The following is a 17,209-nucleotide window of genomic DNA, read 5'->3' as shown; positions in this document are numbered from 1 at the left end:
TTCATTACACAGGCATTTTAATTCAGTCTCATGCATACATCTACAGAACTGAAAAATAAATGAGCCCCATTAAAGTCTATTTGCTACAGAAAGGATAATGTAATGTGGTCTTCTAATTTTTGCTGTTTCAATGTGATGTGGAATTTTATATCCCCAAAGCAAATCAGTAGCAAATAGAAGTGTAGATAATAAATTCTGCTTTAAAAAAAATATTGCACAGTGTTACTCAAACTGATGTTCATTCACCAATAAAGGTAGGAAACCGTTCAGTCATTCAAGAGAAGAGAGTTTGAAATATGTACATTATTGACTCTGGTTCTGTTCCCTGGAGATGTGCATATTTCTTTAAAGTATTTGTTCAGTCAGGACTGTGTTGTAACCTCACTATATTATGTGGTCTAAACCTCACTGAAAGAAAGGAAAGCAAAACAAGTCACTGAAACTGCATCAGTGACATTTTAGCAAATAAACCCTTGCTCTTAACAGAATTTATTTTGGCAGCATAAACACTTTTGTGTGTACGTGTATTATGCAGAGCCCTTCAACCGTCAGAAAATGAGACAGTGTCATGTGAAGCTGTGCAGCTGTGCAGGGTGGGGGACACAGAGGTCCTTTAAACGGGAAGGTATGGGCACAGGCACGGCTCGCCGGGCGGCATCGGGGCGCCTGAGGATTCCTCTGAACCCACTGGAAAAGTTTGCTACACAAGCAATAAAGGAGCATCTGCCTCACAAACGTATAACACTGTTAACTCAATCACCCTGAAAAAGAGCTTGCAAACAAGCATAGGAGTAAACCTTATAGAAATAAGCATATAGGTTTCCTGTTCAAACACAAACTTACAGTGGCTGCATGCCAGAGTCTATATTTCTTAAAAAAACTCTATCACTGGCGTAAATGAAAGAGGCAGTTTGATTTGTGGTTAAAGTAGTTTCCATTCTACTTCCACTGTAACAAATGTATTAATTCAGCTCAGACTTCCTCCTTCTGGCAGCCCTTTTGCAGTAAAAAGAGAAATTAGAAGTTCCAGCCAAATACCATACCTTGAACTGACCCACTTCAATACATAAACACTTTTACAACATGTTTATTCAGGTGTAGCACTTTAAATTGGTTTAAGATGTTTCCAATGACAGAGAGCCCAGCAAAGGCAAGAGAAGAACTGAGAAAGTTAGCAGTTATGGAGCAGAGTAATTGGCAACATATTCTGAACAATTTTGATAATTACTTTTTTGACTGCAAGGGAAAAATATATTTGTTGAAGCTTCTGATTTCATTTTAAATGCCTTTTTAGTCCTGTGTTTCTTTAGTTCTTCTTTTCATGTGTTTGAGTTACTATTAAATAATTCAGTAACATTAATTCCTATATGTTCCAATCTTCTGTTGCAAGTCAGATATGAAAAACTGTACAGACTATTCTCTATTCATAACAACATGGACAAACTAGCCTCTTACCACAAAGTTCCATGTTTCCCTTCATTTCTAGAGGGAATATTTTTACTATTTTTCTTTATTTTTCCTTCCAATGACTTTCAGAATTTTAATTTTATCTGTAAAATATTAATGTTTTACTGGTGGACATTTTAAGAATACTATTAGATTTATATTTTGAGAATGGTAAAGATGTGTGAAGCTTTTCTGAATTTAAATCTAGGTTCTCTGAATTTACAATGGTGGATATTGTGTGCGAAGCAAAATATCCTTCAAACCAATGTGAACTCCCTTTAAAATAACTTTTAATATTATTAAGTTTCCTCTGGGTTTCCTCTAGACTTCAGCAATGAGATGGCTATTAAGATTCCACAAGTTAAGGCTTACTTGGTTATCCAGGGTATAGAGATATACTATAAAAAATTAATCCTGTAACCCACAGCCTTTTTACACACAGAAACAGCTTATGTGACTTTATTCCTTTATGTGCTTGATCTTCTAACCAGCCAGCACAAGTTTTTAGGACACATTTGTTCATTTCATGAATAGTATATGCACTGGATCTGCTTCTAGTCCAGAAGAAAACTTTTATTGACTCCTGTGGGTTCATTGTTAAACTTTTCTCTCTCAGTTTATCATATACCTTAGCTTAACTGCAATTTGCAGAAGACGAAGCAATCAAAATATACACTGCCCTTGAGACACTATATTTCTTCCAAGGAGGATCTCTGAACTGTTTGGTTTGGAAATTCAAACTACATATGTTGTCTCCATTTTAGGTTGCTTCTTTTCAAAAGAAAGTTTGCATTTACAGAACTTCTATTATCCTTAAAGAAATAAAGAAAAAGGGAAAAGGGTGTACAGGTGGGGTATTTTCCTTCAGTCTAAGAACAGAAAGCATTGCCTCTTCTTGAACAGGAGGTATTTCAAAGTATCCTGCCTCTGAAAAGCATCAAGCCTTCTGCCACAGCAGTAGCTCCATTGTGTGCGCCATGGTCTTGTTTGGTAGTCCTTAATTTTGTCTGTAGTGTCAATTTCAGAATATATTGAGAAAAAATTTATTCTATCCTGAATTTCCCCTTGTAACAAGAAGAATGCACAGACTTCATTTTTTGTAAGTGGTTTTAAGCTATCATTTCTTGCTAGCTTTTACAGAAGTCTTGGCTTCAATGACAACTGAAAATCCAGGTCTCTCAGGCATGTAGTTCCACACTGTGGCATTAAAGCAATATTTTCTAAAATCAGCTGAATGAATCAGGCTGACCTGCTTAACTACACTCAGAGCTTCAGCCAGATGAAACTTGTAAAACCAAAACAGCAAGGTTTGTGTTTCTGTTTCTCTTGAGCATTTGTGAACAAGAATTGAACATGGTCAAGCATTCTGAAAACTGGGTTTGGCTTTATCCTGCCATCCTATCTGTAATTCTGAGAATTTCAAAGATTTTCTTCAGATTTCGGAAGAAAAGAAGAAAGTGCAAGTAACCAGCAGCCAGATTGTGCCTGCTCCACTAAATTTAGCCACTGCAATTGCCCCTGTACCTAGGGAAAACCCCAAAAACATAACAGATGGATTTACTCTCTGTGGTGACCGTCCAGAGCCTTTGTATTCTTCACATTCTGGCATGCACTTCTCAATCCTGCTGTGACAATTAATTATCTCTTCTAAATACTGGCAGGTATATTCAGAGACTAAGACTTATTTAAAGCATTATGTTTCAAATTCACCGAACTCCTTAGTCCTTATTAATAGGATTCTGAGTCTTTGGCAAGATATATTTGTTTGACTTGGCATTTAAACTTTTTTTTTTCTTTTATACTATTTGATAGTAAAGTGCTCTTAGCAGTTTGCATAAAAAGCTTGCATGGAAGTTCAGGTTTGACTGACTGAACTGAATGAATATTATTTGCCTTTTCACATACTCTCCCCTAATAATAAAGGAATCGCTGCTGCAAAAATAACGGTAAAGTTCAGCTTACAAAAATGTCCTGTCTCAACAATCCTGACAATTTTGTGCTTTTTGGTTTTTTACCCACAAAATAGGAATAGCAATCAGGGTGATAACTGCAGGGCTACTTGCTGTGTCACTATGTCTGCTTTAGTGCTGTCACATACAGTCATATCATACAATTCTTTTCATGAACTGATCAAGTTCCATCTTAAAAGTTCACTTCCCCCCCAGCTGCTCCAAATGGAAATGCAAGAGCTCTTCAATAACAATCTGTCACGCAGTCTTGACCTGGAGACATATCTTTGTTTTTCATAACATTCAGAAAGCTGACTTTTTCTGAGATTGCCACTATGGATGCCAATGACAGTGGTAAGATTTGTGCTTTGGCTTTATCTCCTTAGACAGCATATATTTTATGTAAAACATTGATCAGACACTAAATTTGCAAGAGCTTTCAGTTGTTATGCATCCTAGCCAGATTTACACTGGCAACACAGCACAATGAGTAAATCCAAAATCCATTATTTTGTCCTGAGTCATCAGACTGCAGCAAACCACTCATTTTGTTATGAAAAACAAGTACTTATTTATTTCAAAATTGTTCAAGAAGCCACAAAACACATTTTACAGATTAATCACTACTGCTAGGTCACAGTAGTTATTTTGGTAATAATTTTACATATTAGTAATTAGAAATGAAAAATTTAGTGGTTCTGAGAATCCATTTTGACATGGTTTGCTAAAAAACCCCCTAAAATTCCAGTGCCACACCTATGGTTTCCATGTTTTGGGGAGTGGCATCTGAAATGAGGATTGGGAAAGGCATTTTGGAGAAAGATCCTGAGCATCCAAGGTCCAATAACATCTAATATTTGAGAAAAAAAAAAACCTGGCTATACACTCTGAGTCTGAAAGGTCACAAAGTAGTTTACAAAATTAGATAAAACTTTTATGGTTTCTCATGCCTGAACAGTACTCTTGAGAGCAATGGGACTTGAAACAAAAGAATTGAGGCAGAGTTTGGCTACATAAGCTTATTTTTAAAAAAGAAAAGAGAAAAGCTAATAACACAAATGTGATGGTCCATATATAACACATCCTCAACACTCCAACTCCAAAGTATTTTTTACTGTCTCTATTGTATCATCTACATAAACTGTTACGCAAACTTTTCCTTTGGTGAGCACATTTATCTATAACAACATAAAATATGCTTTTGACACAAGCTTTATGTGTTTTATTAACTCTTCTTCTCCCTGGAGGCTTTAAGGAATTCTGACAAATGGGTGGTCTTGGATGCTCTGCTCTGCCTTTCCTAGGCTTCACAACTTTAGTCAAAACTAAAAATTCATCTTCTGTTCAACAAATCTTACATTTAGTTGGTTTTACTCAGTTCATTTGAAGGAATTTTGAGTTTCTTTTTGTGTTAATTTTGGTATTCATAAAACTCTTGAAGAAAGCACTTGGGAATACGTAAGGAACCTTGATATGCTGTATAATATGGCAGTACCATATATGCTTACACAAAAAATCAGATGTAATTATACAAAAAAATGCTTTATAAGTACTTGATTTATCCTTTCAACTTAATGCACTTAAACTGTGAGTGGCTTGTGGGAGTCCTGGAGCTTTTCTGCACCATTAAAAAATGTGTTCAGGAAGACAATAAAACAAGAAGAGATTAGATTAATTGGTCATCCACCAATAATAATTGGTCATCCACCAAAGAATAAAATGGATAAAAGCCTTCTGAATGGAATGGAACACAAAAGTCATTATCTCTAAAATAATGGTGTTGAGAAGCAGCTGTATCCTTCGTCTGCCTGGGGAGCAGGGAGTAGGGGGAGCTGCACAGCCTGGCAGCCAGGACCAGTGAGCATCAGTATGCAGTGGTGGTAAGAGAAGGGGCAGGAGCCTCTTTCACTCCCCTCCTTGCCCCTTGTGCTTGCAGTGAGTGTGACCTTGCTAGCAAAGGGTGTGTTCACTTGCTACAAGCTGACACAGTGCTGACGATGTTTGCCACTCTGCTGGAAACAATGGTTTGACCTAACTGACCAAATTAAAGAGTGCTGGAACTGGAGTGCTCTGCTCAGGGTGGGAGTGTGCTCCTGGTGCATTTACATCCCATGCCAGCTCCACCGCAGAGTCAACAGGACCTCAAGGCAGCACTGCAAGGGACCTTTCTCATGGGGACAGCTGTCATGGGGTCGCCCTCTTTTGGAGACTGAGAGAGTCATCCCTCCAGCTTGTTTGACACTACAGTATTCCTGGGCATGTTTAATTTACTAGTGCAATTTTGGCCAAAGTCAGCTCTGAACCAGAAATGAATGTAGCTGTACTTAGGCAGTGCTTGAGCCCAAGTTAATAAAACCTGCTGAGGGGCAGGATGTATAACCTCGGGTTCAGTGCTGTGCTAACATGGCTATATGGCTTCCAGATGGCTCAGAATTTAGTCAGAGCTATTGCCTGCCAAAGTCCATATATATATCAATATAAATACATATATCCTAAGTTCCCCTTACTATAAAGACAGTAATGAAGGTGAACTTGCTCCTCATACTGCACCTTGTAAATACCAGATCCGTAAAGAGATTTAAAAGCAACTTCCCAGAAGCATCCTCCAGAGTACTTGATAGCTACTTTGGTCATGTAAGTGAGGTGACAGGGTTGTCTGGGGGCAGCTATGGGATAAAGTGATGACATTTAGTGTGGTTACAGTGAGGCCAAATCAATGACAAGTATGCAGCCAAGTACATGAAGAAGCCAGGGTGCTGCCACAGGTTTTCACGGCTTGAAAGCAAACCAGCCACTCCATGACACACAGAGAATGTGGTCATGCTGCCTTTCTAAAGGCTTAGTAGGAGAAAGGGAAGTTGGAAGATCCAAGCTAAAAGGAAGAGAGGCTAAAAAAGAGGGAGTGTGTTTTTTAATTTCTTCCCCATCATCTCTGGAGAACTTCACCAATCCTTCATGCAGCATGTAGGGTTAGGGTCCAAGCCCCCTTCCAGGGGACACGTGTCAGAGTGTACCCAAATACATGCTGGAGGGAGCCAGGCTCCACTTGGATCAAGGAACATATTTTTTTCAAGTTTCCCATTGCTCTGAGGAAAAAAAATACTTGAAGTAATGGTCAGAGTCAGGGAGCGGAGGGCTCCTGATGCCTGCCCACCTCAAACAGCTGGAAATCCCAAAGAAACCTTCTATGGGACTATGTGGTAACAGAAATCACCTCAATCAGCTTTGGCTTTTCAAAGTCACCACCAGTTCTGATGTGCTGGTGGGTGGAAAATAACTGAGAGCTGTAGTAATCCAATAAAGGGTGCAGAACTATGTGACTGTGGGGTTACTCAGGATGTTGCATTAAGAGCTGTGTATTTGGAACCCATTTTATTCTGTGGATCACCAACCATCATCATTATAGGTTATCTCCCTCTCCCATTTTCTGTAAAAAACTCCAGGTTCTCCTCAGCAATGACACAAACAGAAAAAAGGATTACTCTTGTAGCTGTTTATACCCCTTCATCAAAAGTGATGTTCAGACCACTGCTAATGTCCACTTATAAAAATGCTAAATGCTAATACAAAGGTGCTGATTCACTCGAACATGTTTTAAGTCTTAGGAGACATGTGGTGTATATATACAGGAAAAGCATTGCATGGAGCTTTTCGTATTGTTTGTGCATCTGCATTGATTTTATGCTCCAGTTCATCCAACACCCATGCGCCCATCAGCATGAAAAAAGATCACCTTTCATTTGAATCATGACAGAGAGTTTTGGTGTCAAAAGGAGGGAATCAGCCAAAGGGGATGCTGCAGAATGTTGAGGATACATTAAAAAAGAGAATCAAAAAAACCTGATCCTTAATTTACCACAGCCCCAGGGAAACAGTGCATTATATGTTGACAGCTTCCATATGTGTCATGCAAACCTTTATTCTTACTGTTCAAAATAAAATGTCCCATTAACAGAAAAAGTCTACATTTCATGCTAAAATGAGACGTATGATACCAAATACTGTCCTAAAGAAAAAAGAAAACGCATTCCAATATCATGTGGCTTTTTGTACTTTTTCAGCATTTTCAAAGGGGGAAAAATATAAATTACAACAACCAGACATTTTTCCAAAGTTTTGGGTATTTTTTCACACTGTTATATTAAATAGTCACAATTTTTTTTTTATTATTCCTTATGTAGGCATTATTATTATTTAGGCACCATCTTCAGGGATCCAAATAAATATATCTACACAAGTAATTGCCTAAAATATCTGTGAAAGTTAATTGCAAGAAATAACTCTTTTAATGGTAATGATAACAATATAGTAGCACCCTGGAGTCTCAGCAACTATTGGCACCCCATGTTGGTTGTATGAATAAATCTAAAAATTAATATGTATTTACAGACTTGATTATCCAGGGCTGCGGTGTAGCACCTGAATACCTCAATCAGGGATCCTCTTATTTAACAGAATCCCGTTTAGTTTAATGATCTGTTGCAATAGAAAGGTTAATGGAGCAGGACTTATCACAAACATCTCTCCAGTTATGGGGGCTGAAGTCCTATACCACCTGTAAACTCAGCTGACAGCTGGAGGCATGAAGAAATATGCTTCAGACCTGCTCAGCCTGAAGTTCACTTGTGCCAAGGGAAGGTTTTTTGGTTGATTTGAACCAGTCCCTGAGCTTTCACAGAGAGCTGGTTGGAGGGAAGGTGGGTGGGGTTCTCTGGGTTACGAACCGAGTCCGCTACATACTGAGCCGTATAAAAATTCATGTTCCATCTGTACACAAACGTGTCATTCAACTGCTGGTGTTTCTAATAGCTTCCAGAAGTAACAGCAACCCAATAAAAATAATCAAAGCCTTAAGAGCAAAATTGTAAGAGCATGAAAGGACAATTTTCCTTGAGCTAAGCTGAAGTGGTGTAGCACAGGTCTTCCCTATAGTTTTGAAAACTTTAGTCCCTAGAAGTGGACCCTTTGCAGGAATAAACTGAAAAAGGGAAGAGCAAGTGAGGGGAAAGGCAAATTCCTTCCTCAGTCAAGCAGCTATATTAAGTCAAATAGGTAAGGTGCAAAAGGTAAAGCTGCTTGTGGCTTTGGAATTTAAAATAGAAAGTTAACTATCACCTTTCTGATACTGGGAATATGAAAGTGGAAATATTTATGTAAGCTATTATTTTACAATTTCTTCAGTGTATTAACCTAAAGATTTGCTTTCACCCATACAGACTTTCCTGTAGTTTACTGAACAGATGTAATTTTGAGGCTAGAACCAACAAACTGCTGGTTGCGGGGTTTCTTAATGAATGGCTTTCATGGATATTTAATTTTCAACAATTTCTGTGCTCAAATCCACCGGAAAGGGAAAAAAAAAAAAAAAAAAGAAAAAAAGAAGTCAAGGATGGAGTTTATTCTGGAGCAGGAAAGCTGGCCAGAAGCCAACCCACCTAATTTGGATTCCTGATGGAGGTGTGACCTCCCCAGAATTGTAAGGGCTTCAAAATGGCCTCACTAAACCAAGCTGCCTAAGAGTTCTATTCCCCAAGCAGCCCAAGCTCAGGAGAGGTGCCTCTGAAGGCTGGTTGAAGGCAGCAACAACATGATCCACTTTGAATTGCTGCCTCCCTTGTCCACTGACTGTACTCTGACCTTACAGGTAATATTAGATGAACTAGTCATGTGCTTTGGAGCAAGCCTGCCAGCTCTCTTTTTAAGCATCGTGCCTAAAGGACAGTTTTTGCATGAGTCTCCAGCAGCCAGGGCACTTGCTGAAAAAGTATGAGATGCTTTGTTCACAGCCCAGCTGGGCCTGAGGGAGAATTTAGATCAAAACCAATGAGAAAATGTAGCCAGAACAAAGAAGGAAAAAATATTAATCCTTACACCAGGGTTTCTTCTGCTACTCATTAACATTATGTCAGCTAAGGTTTAGATTAACTGGCATCATAGATCCCTTGACCTCTGACATAAAAAGCTTTTTGACAAAAAGAGTTAAATCTGAGTTTGCTTGTAAAGTGGTATGGATTAAGTGAACCATCACAGAAAAAACAGTATATAAGTCTCTTTTTATTAGTTTCTAAAGAAGTCTAAGTAAAGAACATTTCTTCTAAAAATATTGTTTTGCATTGAGATGCATTTTCAATTTTAATGAAGAGCATAACTATGAATAATGCAGTAGCCCAATAAATTTGTACTAAAACTCCCACAGCTCAGACTTCAGTTTTGATAGTGGTTTTTCTAATTTTCAGCTAACTAAAATTTTCAAGATTTTAAATTTTTAACCCATTTTAAGATAATTTTTTTTTAATTACAGAAAACCAGTTCCCACATTACCCTATTGTTAACCTTTCTCCAGCATCTGTGCCAACAGCTGATATACCTTTTGAATGGTTCTGAGGTTATTTTATAACTTTCTCCATGCTTCAGCCAAGAAAGCTCTGCAAATCTGCCTGAGTTTCTTGGATGTAATCATCAGTGGAAGGACATTAAAATGGAATTTAATTTTGTATGTAGGACCTCTTATCCTGAACCCAATTTCACTTGATTCAGCTAGCTTTATAATGGACATATTCTACAGAATTAAGAATAATAGAAAGTGTTTCCAGACCACAGAAACAGCAGGACAAGATTTGTGTTATTTTCTTATAAACTCTCAGTGAATTGTCACCCAGTTAAGTTAAAAAACAGCCACCCAGAAAAGATTCCTAGCAAGCTATGACAAGAGCATATATGGCACTATGATCTACAATTTCGATCTTACCGTCCGCAGTTTCAACACAGAGTTGCAAGCCCAGGTTGTTCTGTGGATTAATCACCCAGTGATTGCTGGTCACAGTAATGTCAAAGACAAACCAGCCCACATCAGAAGCTTGAGCCTTTCTTGTGTCTAGCAGGAACAAGTCTGCATCCCTAAGTTAAAGAAAATGAGAGTTAAGGCATTCAAATATTATTATTTTTGTCCCTAATTTCCTTGCTGACAATAACTTCTTGGAGTCCAAATTAATAATGCTTTAACATATCCTCATCATGACACAGTACAGCATGTGCTGTAGCTAACAAAGAGTTGTTAAATATAATACAGGTATTTCCCCCGAGAGGCCTTTCTGAAATGAGTTTCAGCATGTGAAAACTACAACTCTGGAAAATCTGGAAAATACAGCTTCCAGATATAACTACACAAAATACATAATTGAGGCTGTGTATAAAAAAATACATCTTTCAACATTAGAAAGTCTCAGGAAAATTAACTTTTATAAACTTTTCAGTGTAAAAGACAAAAAATGTCAAAATCACGTTCCAATTTCAACCAAAATTCAGAGGCATAGTATTGCTAAAAAGATCTGTTTTTAATAACATATGACAGCAGCTGTATCCTATGACAAAACATGAATAGATGGCAGTTCAGACGGTTTCCTATTACTACAGATGTTTAGAAAATAAGACTCTATATCAAAGTAGAAATTATATACCTATTCAATAATATAATATAATTATTATGTTTTAACCCTCAGTTCCCTGGTATATCCTCAAATTTGTTCCCGTTAAATCTGCCAGTAATTCAGAAGGGCTGCTCAGGGGAGTGACTATAATTGTGTTACCAAATTTTTAGCATGGGTCATTTATTTGTTCTGTTTTCACATATCTCCTGACACAATTGGTTCCAGATCATCATCTGTATTACAAATAATTTACTACAATGACCACACTAAACCCAAGATATTTAACTCATCAGTTTCATTTTACATGCTTCTATGAAGCAGCATGCATTATTAAAAACTCTTTTCATGATTTAGCTTTTTAAACCTTAATCAATAGTTATAGAAACATTTTTATTTTATGCCATAAATAGTAATCAAAACAGTAAGAAACAAGAAAAAATGTTTTATTCTATTTTGTTTCTGTACAAGTCAGTTAAAGGCAGACTTGGCTCACACAGATCTGGGAATTGTACTGTTGCCTTACAGACACAATGAATATGTGCTTAGAGGGGAAAGACAGACAGAAAGAATAGGCTTTGTGTTAAAAAGTGGATTTAAAATTGCTAGTGTCTTGTCACTTCATTCTTATTGTGCTTAATCACAATGACAGCTCAGAAAGTTCTGGTCTTATATAAACACAGTAAATGCGCCTATGCCTGATACTGAAAAAAGCATCAAGTGCACCTTTTGAAACTGCTAAATAGTGAGGAAAAGAAGATTAAATGAACTATGACAAGCATATATTTACTTACATGTGAGCTATATCTGCAGAATCAACTTAAAGAGCTCAGGAATGGTAAAGGAAGATTATTTGAAAAAATAAATTTTAAAAAATTGAAAGGGCTTTTTTTCAAGTCACCTTTTTATTGTCTTTTAAATGATAATCTTTTGCTGGGCTCTTATCACTTCCATTCCTATAGAACTGTGCTAATCACCACACAAGGAGAAAATATACATTCCCCCTCTGGAGCTGACATGAAGAAAATCTTACAATTCAAAAGAGCCTGTCCTGCTATGCTAGCACTGAACAAATTAACAACGTACCACAGGCTCATAAATAGTACTCTCTGGAGTCTTAAATGCCAACATTTTTCTCTAATAAGCAATTTTATCAGAACTGTAAACCTGAAAATTTAATTCTGACCATAATAGCCTTTGAGATGCTTATTTAGAAATACTTTTGCATCACTCAGTAGATTTAATAGAAATCTGTAAAATTGTTTGGAATATAAAATATTACAGTGTCACAGTGATATAATTCCATACATGTCTTTTCTCCTCCTAGAGTACATAATTGTTTTCTCATATAGTCTTTCTGTTCCAAATCCAGGACTGACATAAATGTTCTCAAAAGTCAGGATGCACAATGTTTCACATGCTAAACCAGAATAAGGCACTACTAATGGTACAGTCCAGAAATTCCTATGACGGACAAATTTCTCCTCAATCTGACTTTATTACTTTGAACTGCAGCAGAAACTCAAACTAAAGTGTCTTTGGTATTGATATGTCAATTTTCTTGTCTGTCTTCCTGCAAGGATAGTAATCTGGCTAAGGTAATAGACTTTAAAGAGACAGATTGCTCTTACTCATTAACTCAGTAACTGAAACAAAAATGTGTTCTGGAAACCTAGAGAAAACCAGAACGGATTCTTGAGAACACAGAGTATAATAGAGAAAATGTATCTGGACCAATATGAATGATTTAGCTCACAAAACAGCATGTTACTACAGAATTCCAAGTTTTTGTCAGGGAAAAAAACAAGTTCTTTCACAATTGATACAAACACAGTGTGAAAACCTGACCCCTGAGAAGGCAGTGGGAGCTCTGGGATCAGGGCTCTCCCATTAGCTCATGTCATTCATTCAAATATCTCATCACATTTTGTGACATTTTTTATTTTCAAATTCTCCTTTATTCTGTGAAAAGAAAAAACCAATCACACTTAAAATTGAAAACAGCTGCAAAATTTGGCTCTAATTGTAAAGAGTATTTCTATTTAAAAAATAGCCCACAACACATAATAAAAAACTAAGGCAATATGCTGTAAATAGCCTGAAATGCAATAGTGAATACATTCAGGCAGAATACAGCTGATTGGTTTTACCTTTATGGAGGCTGTTTAAGTTTAGTGATCTCAGTCTGGTCCCCAGTGACCAGTTATCTACAGGAGAAATGCTACCACAGTCAAGAATTTCAGCAAAGAGGCTGTGGGCAGAGCATCTAAGAAGCTGCACATCTCCTGGGTCACTTAAGGAAGTAAAGGTGGAATAAACCATCTATATGTTCATTGAAACCCAGAACAGTTCTTGATTGGATCAAATAATCATTATGGTGTAACAGACCATCCCAAAAACGCTGTTTTACCTCTCGCCTCATTCCAAAACCTGCTTTTGTATCTTACTGCCACTGGAGGAGTCCCTAGTGTGGGAAGAGCCCTCAGGGTTTACTTAAGTTAGAGGCTAGCTACACCAAATCATGAACAAAGATTTGGCATGTTGGATTATATTTACTTTTGTCATGAGAAAAGATCCGGGTAGGAGTACACTGGCTGGGCTGTACAGGAAAGTCAGCCTGCCATGGGCTGTGCTGTACATGCTTCCTTAGAGCAAAGAGAAAACTTCAATCCCAAAGACTGGAACTTCAGCAAACTCCGAGGGAATTAAACACACACACTTCAGTAGCCATGCTGCCATAGAGACAGAATAGTGCCTGAGACTACAGCACAGTCCTCAGTATGCAACTTGGAAACCCTGAACTCTGGCCACTCCTTGCCTGAAAGCATAACAGGACTGTGTTTGGGATTGCAGAATGCTGTCAGACACCCATGTTTCCTATTGAAAGCAAAGAAGGGTGGAGGAGCAGTTTTGCTGTGGAATGTCACTAGTAATGACTGTGGGACTTTAGAGAATCACAGAATCACAGGATGCTTTGAGTTGGAAGAGACCTTAAAGACCATCAAGTCCCAACACCCCTGCCATGGGCAGGACACCTTACACTGGGACATGTAGCTCAAAGCCCCCTCCAGCCTGGCCCTGAAAACTTCCAGGGATGTGTCATTCACAACTTATGTGGGAAATGTGTTCCAGTGCCTCCCCATCTTCACTCTCCCATTCCATAGTTGCAGCTTCTGAAAATTTTCCACCTAAAACCTCATGTACATATGTACGACAAACCTGAGGTGAAAAAGTCAGGAAAAGCACTAGTGAAGTCTGTGCTCAAAAGCAAAAGGTGTGGCTTTATTGGAAAAAAAAATAAAATTCTTGGGAACTTGTCTTGGGATCTCTTCTGTCTGGAGAGAGCAAGGGCTTGTGGAAAATTTTTCTTGTTTCTAATTTGAACCGTGAAGAGCTTGTGGTCTTGTCCCATCCTGTTTCACTGAGGCAGTTGCCTATAATAGCTCTATATATGAGTAGAAACAGTCAAAATCACCACTAGGAGAGAAACACTTAGTCTACATCTGACATTTTTGTAATTATGCTGGTGAAATCAAATGCATGGCATATCATTGCCTGTGCCACCTTTCAGCATCTTGCTTCCATTAGAGGGCTTGGGGCTTTTATAATAATAAATGCAAATAGAAAGCATTTATAAATTTCTGATTATACATTGAAAGAAATCATAAGTATTGTTTAATGGCTTCACAGAAACAGTTGTCATTTGAACAAGTCAGATAATATTAAATGTGATTTTCATCAAGGGGTAAACTGTTTTGGTTCCTCTAGAACAGAATAAAAACCACCTACTGTGAAAATATTAAAAAACTGAAAAAGACATCAAAAGGATTAGAAAACTAACTTTTCCCATTAGTTCATTAAAAAATCTGAGTTCTCAGGTGAAGAACTTTCATCACCTTAGCCTTGACCTGTGCTCTTTAAAAAGACATGGTTTTTTCCTTCTTGTTTCATTCCTTCTTCTCAGAAGTTTCTTTTAGAACCTGTATCAAAAGAATTTTTGGGGAGCTGAAGATAGAGGTAAAAAAATACCTCTGTACTGTTTCATTCATCCCCAAATTTCCTAAGAAAGCAAAACGTATTCTGGAAGGATGAGTGCTTTCCCTCCTGTTGATTCAATTGGTATAAAATGAATCTCTGTTTGTAAACAGAAATACTTTATAACTTGATGGTCAGAGATCTCACCTGGAAGGTACAAGCTCAAAGTTCTGTGGGCAGAGAAGTGATTTGAATTCTGGCCCAGCCTTAAAGATAGCTGATGATGGGGCATTCTGTCCTCCAGAATACTCTGCAGGTTTAAGCTGGCTTTTTCTTTGGTTTTGCCAAACCTTCCTGCGGTAGAAATATTTTATCAGTTCCAAGATGAAGGAGAGTTTTTGTTTATCTTAAAACAAACCTTTTTTTATCCCACTTTTCTGAAAAAAGGCATAAACTAATTTCATTTCAATGCCCACATTTTGAGTCTATGTAGCTTTTACAGAATCATCTTGGAACTGATATTAGTTTTCAATCATAATTTTCAGCTATTTAAGTACTTTGCCTGGTGAATTCTACTAATGTACTGAGATCTTGTACAGTCTTGGAAATGTCATACACAGAACTCTGCAAACTCAAATTCAGGGATTTTCTCATGTACAACATCATATGTGCCACTTAGGGACATGATTTGGTAATGTATTTGGCAGCATTAAGTTTATGGCTGGACTCGATCTCAAAGGTATTTCCCATCCTAGATGATTCTATGATTTGTTTTAATTTGCAGTTTTGGTGAGCAGCATGTGTCAAGTATGCACATCACCTTAAGGTTAGTGCATGAATTTAACTTTTAATTACATTCTGCAAAACTGTAAAACACAAGCAAAAGAGCCATGCTTCTTCAAAAGTAATCAAAGTTAGACTATCTTTCTGCCTCTAAGGAGCTAAGTGAATCTTATAGAACCTCAGTGTCAGCAAATGGTGCACTTCCCAAATCCAGACGCTTGGACTGTGCATGCAACTCCACCACTTGCTCACTGAGAACATGAACCCTCACCTGCTCTGTGCACAGGCAGATTATTTGGACATAAACCTGGAATCAACTACATTTAAGATAAGATTTAGTCTTGTTCAATGTTTGCTGTTGTTGCCTAAGATTTAATACTGCACAAGCCGCCATGGCAGCAACGACGCCTTGTCAGGCATATGCTCATGATCAGTTATTGCCACCCTCCCTAAGACGGGCAAATAGGATGGTGTTCAACATGTGATGAGTCCATGCCAAGAGGGTACCTGTTGGGATACTCCTTGATGATCTGGTAGATGCTAATCTGAATGGTTTCATTCCCAAAGCGGCTGTTGCTCCGATCTTTGTATATCCGGAATTCAGCTGCTGTCACTGCCTCTCCATGAGGGATCTGAGTAAGGTCAAAGCGAAACTCTTTGTAGTGCCTTCGGTGGTGGGAGAAGTCCTTGTCCCTTTCAACTGTGAGAAACAGAATTTAATGTAAATTAAAGTCGTGAAATGAATGCCCATTCCCCATGATTTATGGAGCATTCCCTCTGCTTGGGGGTAAACAAACATGACAATATAAAACTGTGCAAATAATAAAACCACAAGCCCAGACATACTTCCAGTTAAAGGAAATTCCACCAGCCCAGTGTCTTCAGTTCAAAAGAAAAAAAAACCTCTGTGGCTTTTCTATAAATTCCAGAAGCTGGAGTGGAAAGAATATCAAAAAAAGCTGAAAGGGGGCATGTTGTAAAGCAACTAGAAATATGGACAAACTAAAAGCTGTGAAAGGATTTAGGACTTCAGTGTAGTCATAAGCACAGCAGTAGCAATGTCAGAACTATAGATGACTTTGGAAAACACTAATTGCCACTAATAACCAGGCTGATGAGAGGAATTCAGCTCATTTCCGTTTAACATAATAAAAGAGGTACTAAAGTGCACTGCAAAAACTATATACTTAAGAAGCAATTAAGTCAAATAAATTAACACAAGTTGTACTCTAATGGCATACACGTCATCTTGCCAGTGGTCAGAAGAAGGAACTGTGGGTCAGGGCCAAATGCTTCTGGCACCCCAGCAGCAGAGGAAGCACCATTCTGGCTTGAGAAGTCCCCTCAAACCTGTTCAGAGTGGGCAGGTGCAGCTCCCACTGTGTCTGACACTGCCACTATTTAAAATAAAAACAGTAAACCTCATTATTGCCTAATTGAGGTTTCTACAGAATTTTAAGAGGGACAAACCAGAGGATTTTAATTTACAACTGGTTTGGGTCTAATTCCATTGTCTGCTACAGTTCTGACTCTGAGTTAGGAACAACTTTTGCAATGGAATATATGTTTTGATGTGGCAGCGGAAATTACAGGCCATAGTACTGGCTGATGATCACCTTATGGGATTAATAC

General features: G+C 37.9%; 1 protein-coding gene across 2 annotated transcripts in view; it reads right to left on the bottom strand.

The window, feature by feature from the left end:
• BMP5 (bone morphogenetic protein 5) overlaps nt 1-17,209 on the bottom strand; it is a 56,037-nt gene that overhangs the window by 14,666 nt on the left and 24,162 nt on the right. For both annotated transcript variants that reach the window (XM_085056622.1, XM_085056623.1), the window contains 2 exons: nt 16,085-16,277; nt 10,144-10,292 (listed from right to left, as the gene is read on the bottom strand). In XM_085056622.1, coding sequence (XP_084912748.1) covers nt 10,144-10,292; nt 16,085-16,277 — 342 coding nt within the window. The remainder of the gene's footprint in view (nt 1-10,143; nt 10,293-16,084; nt 16,278-17,209) is intronic.

This window comes from Lichenostomus cassidix, chromosome 3, assembly GCF_008360975.1.
Source record: "Lichenostomus cassidix isolate B80296 chromosome 3, HeHo_3.0, whole genome shotgun sequence".
Classification (NCBI taxonomy): domain Eukaryota; kingdom Metazoa; phylum Chordata; class Aves; order Passeriformes; family Meliphagidae; genus Lichenostomus; species Lichenostomus cassidix.
Note: the sequence above shows the minus strand (reverse complement) of the source record. Positions and strands in the feature narration are given on the sequence as shown.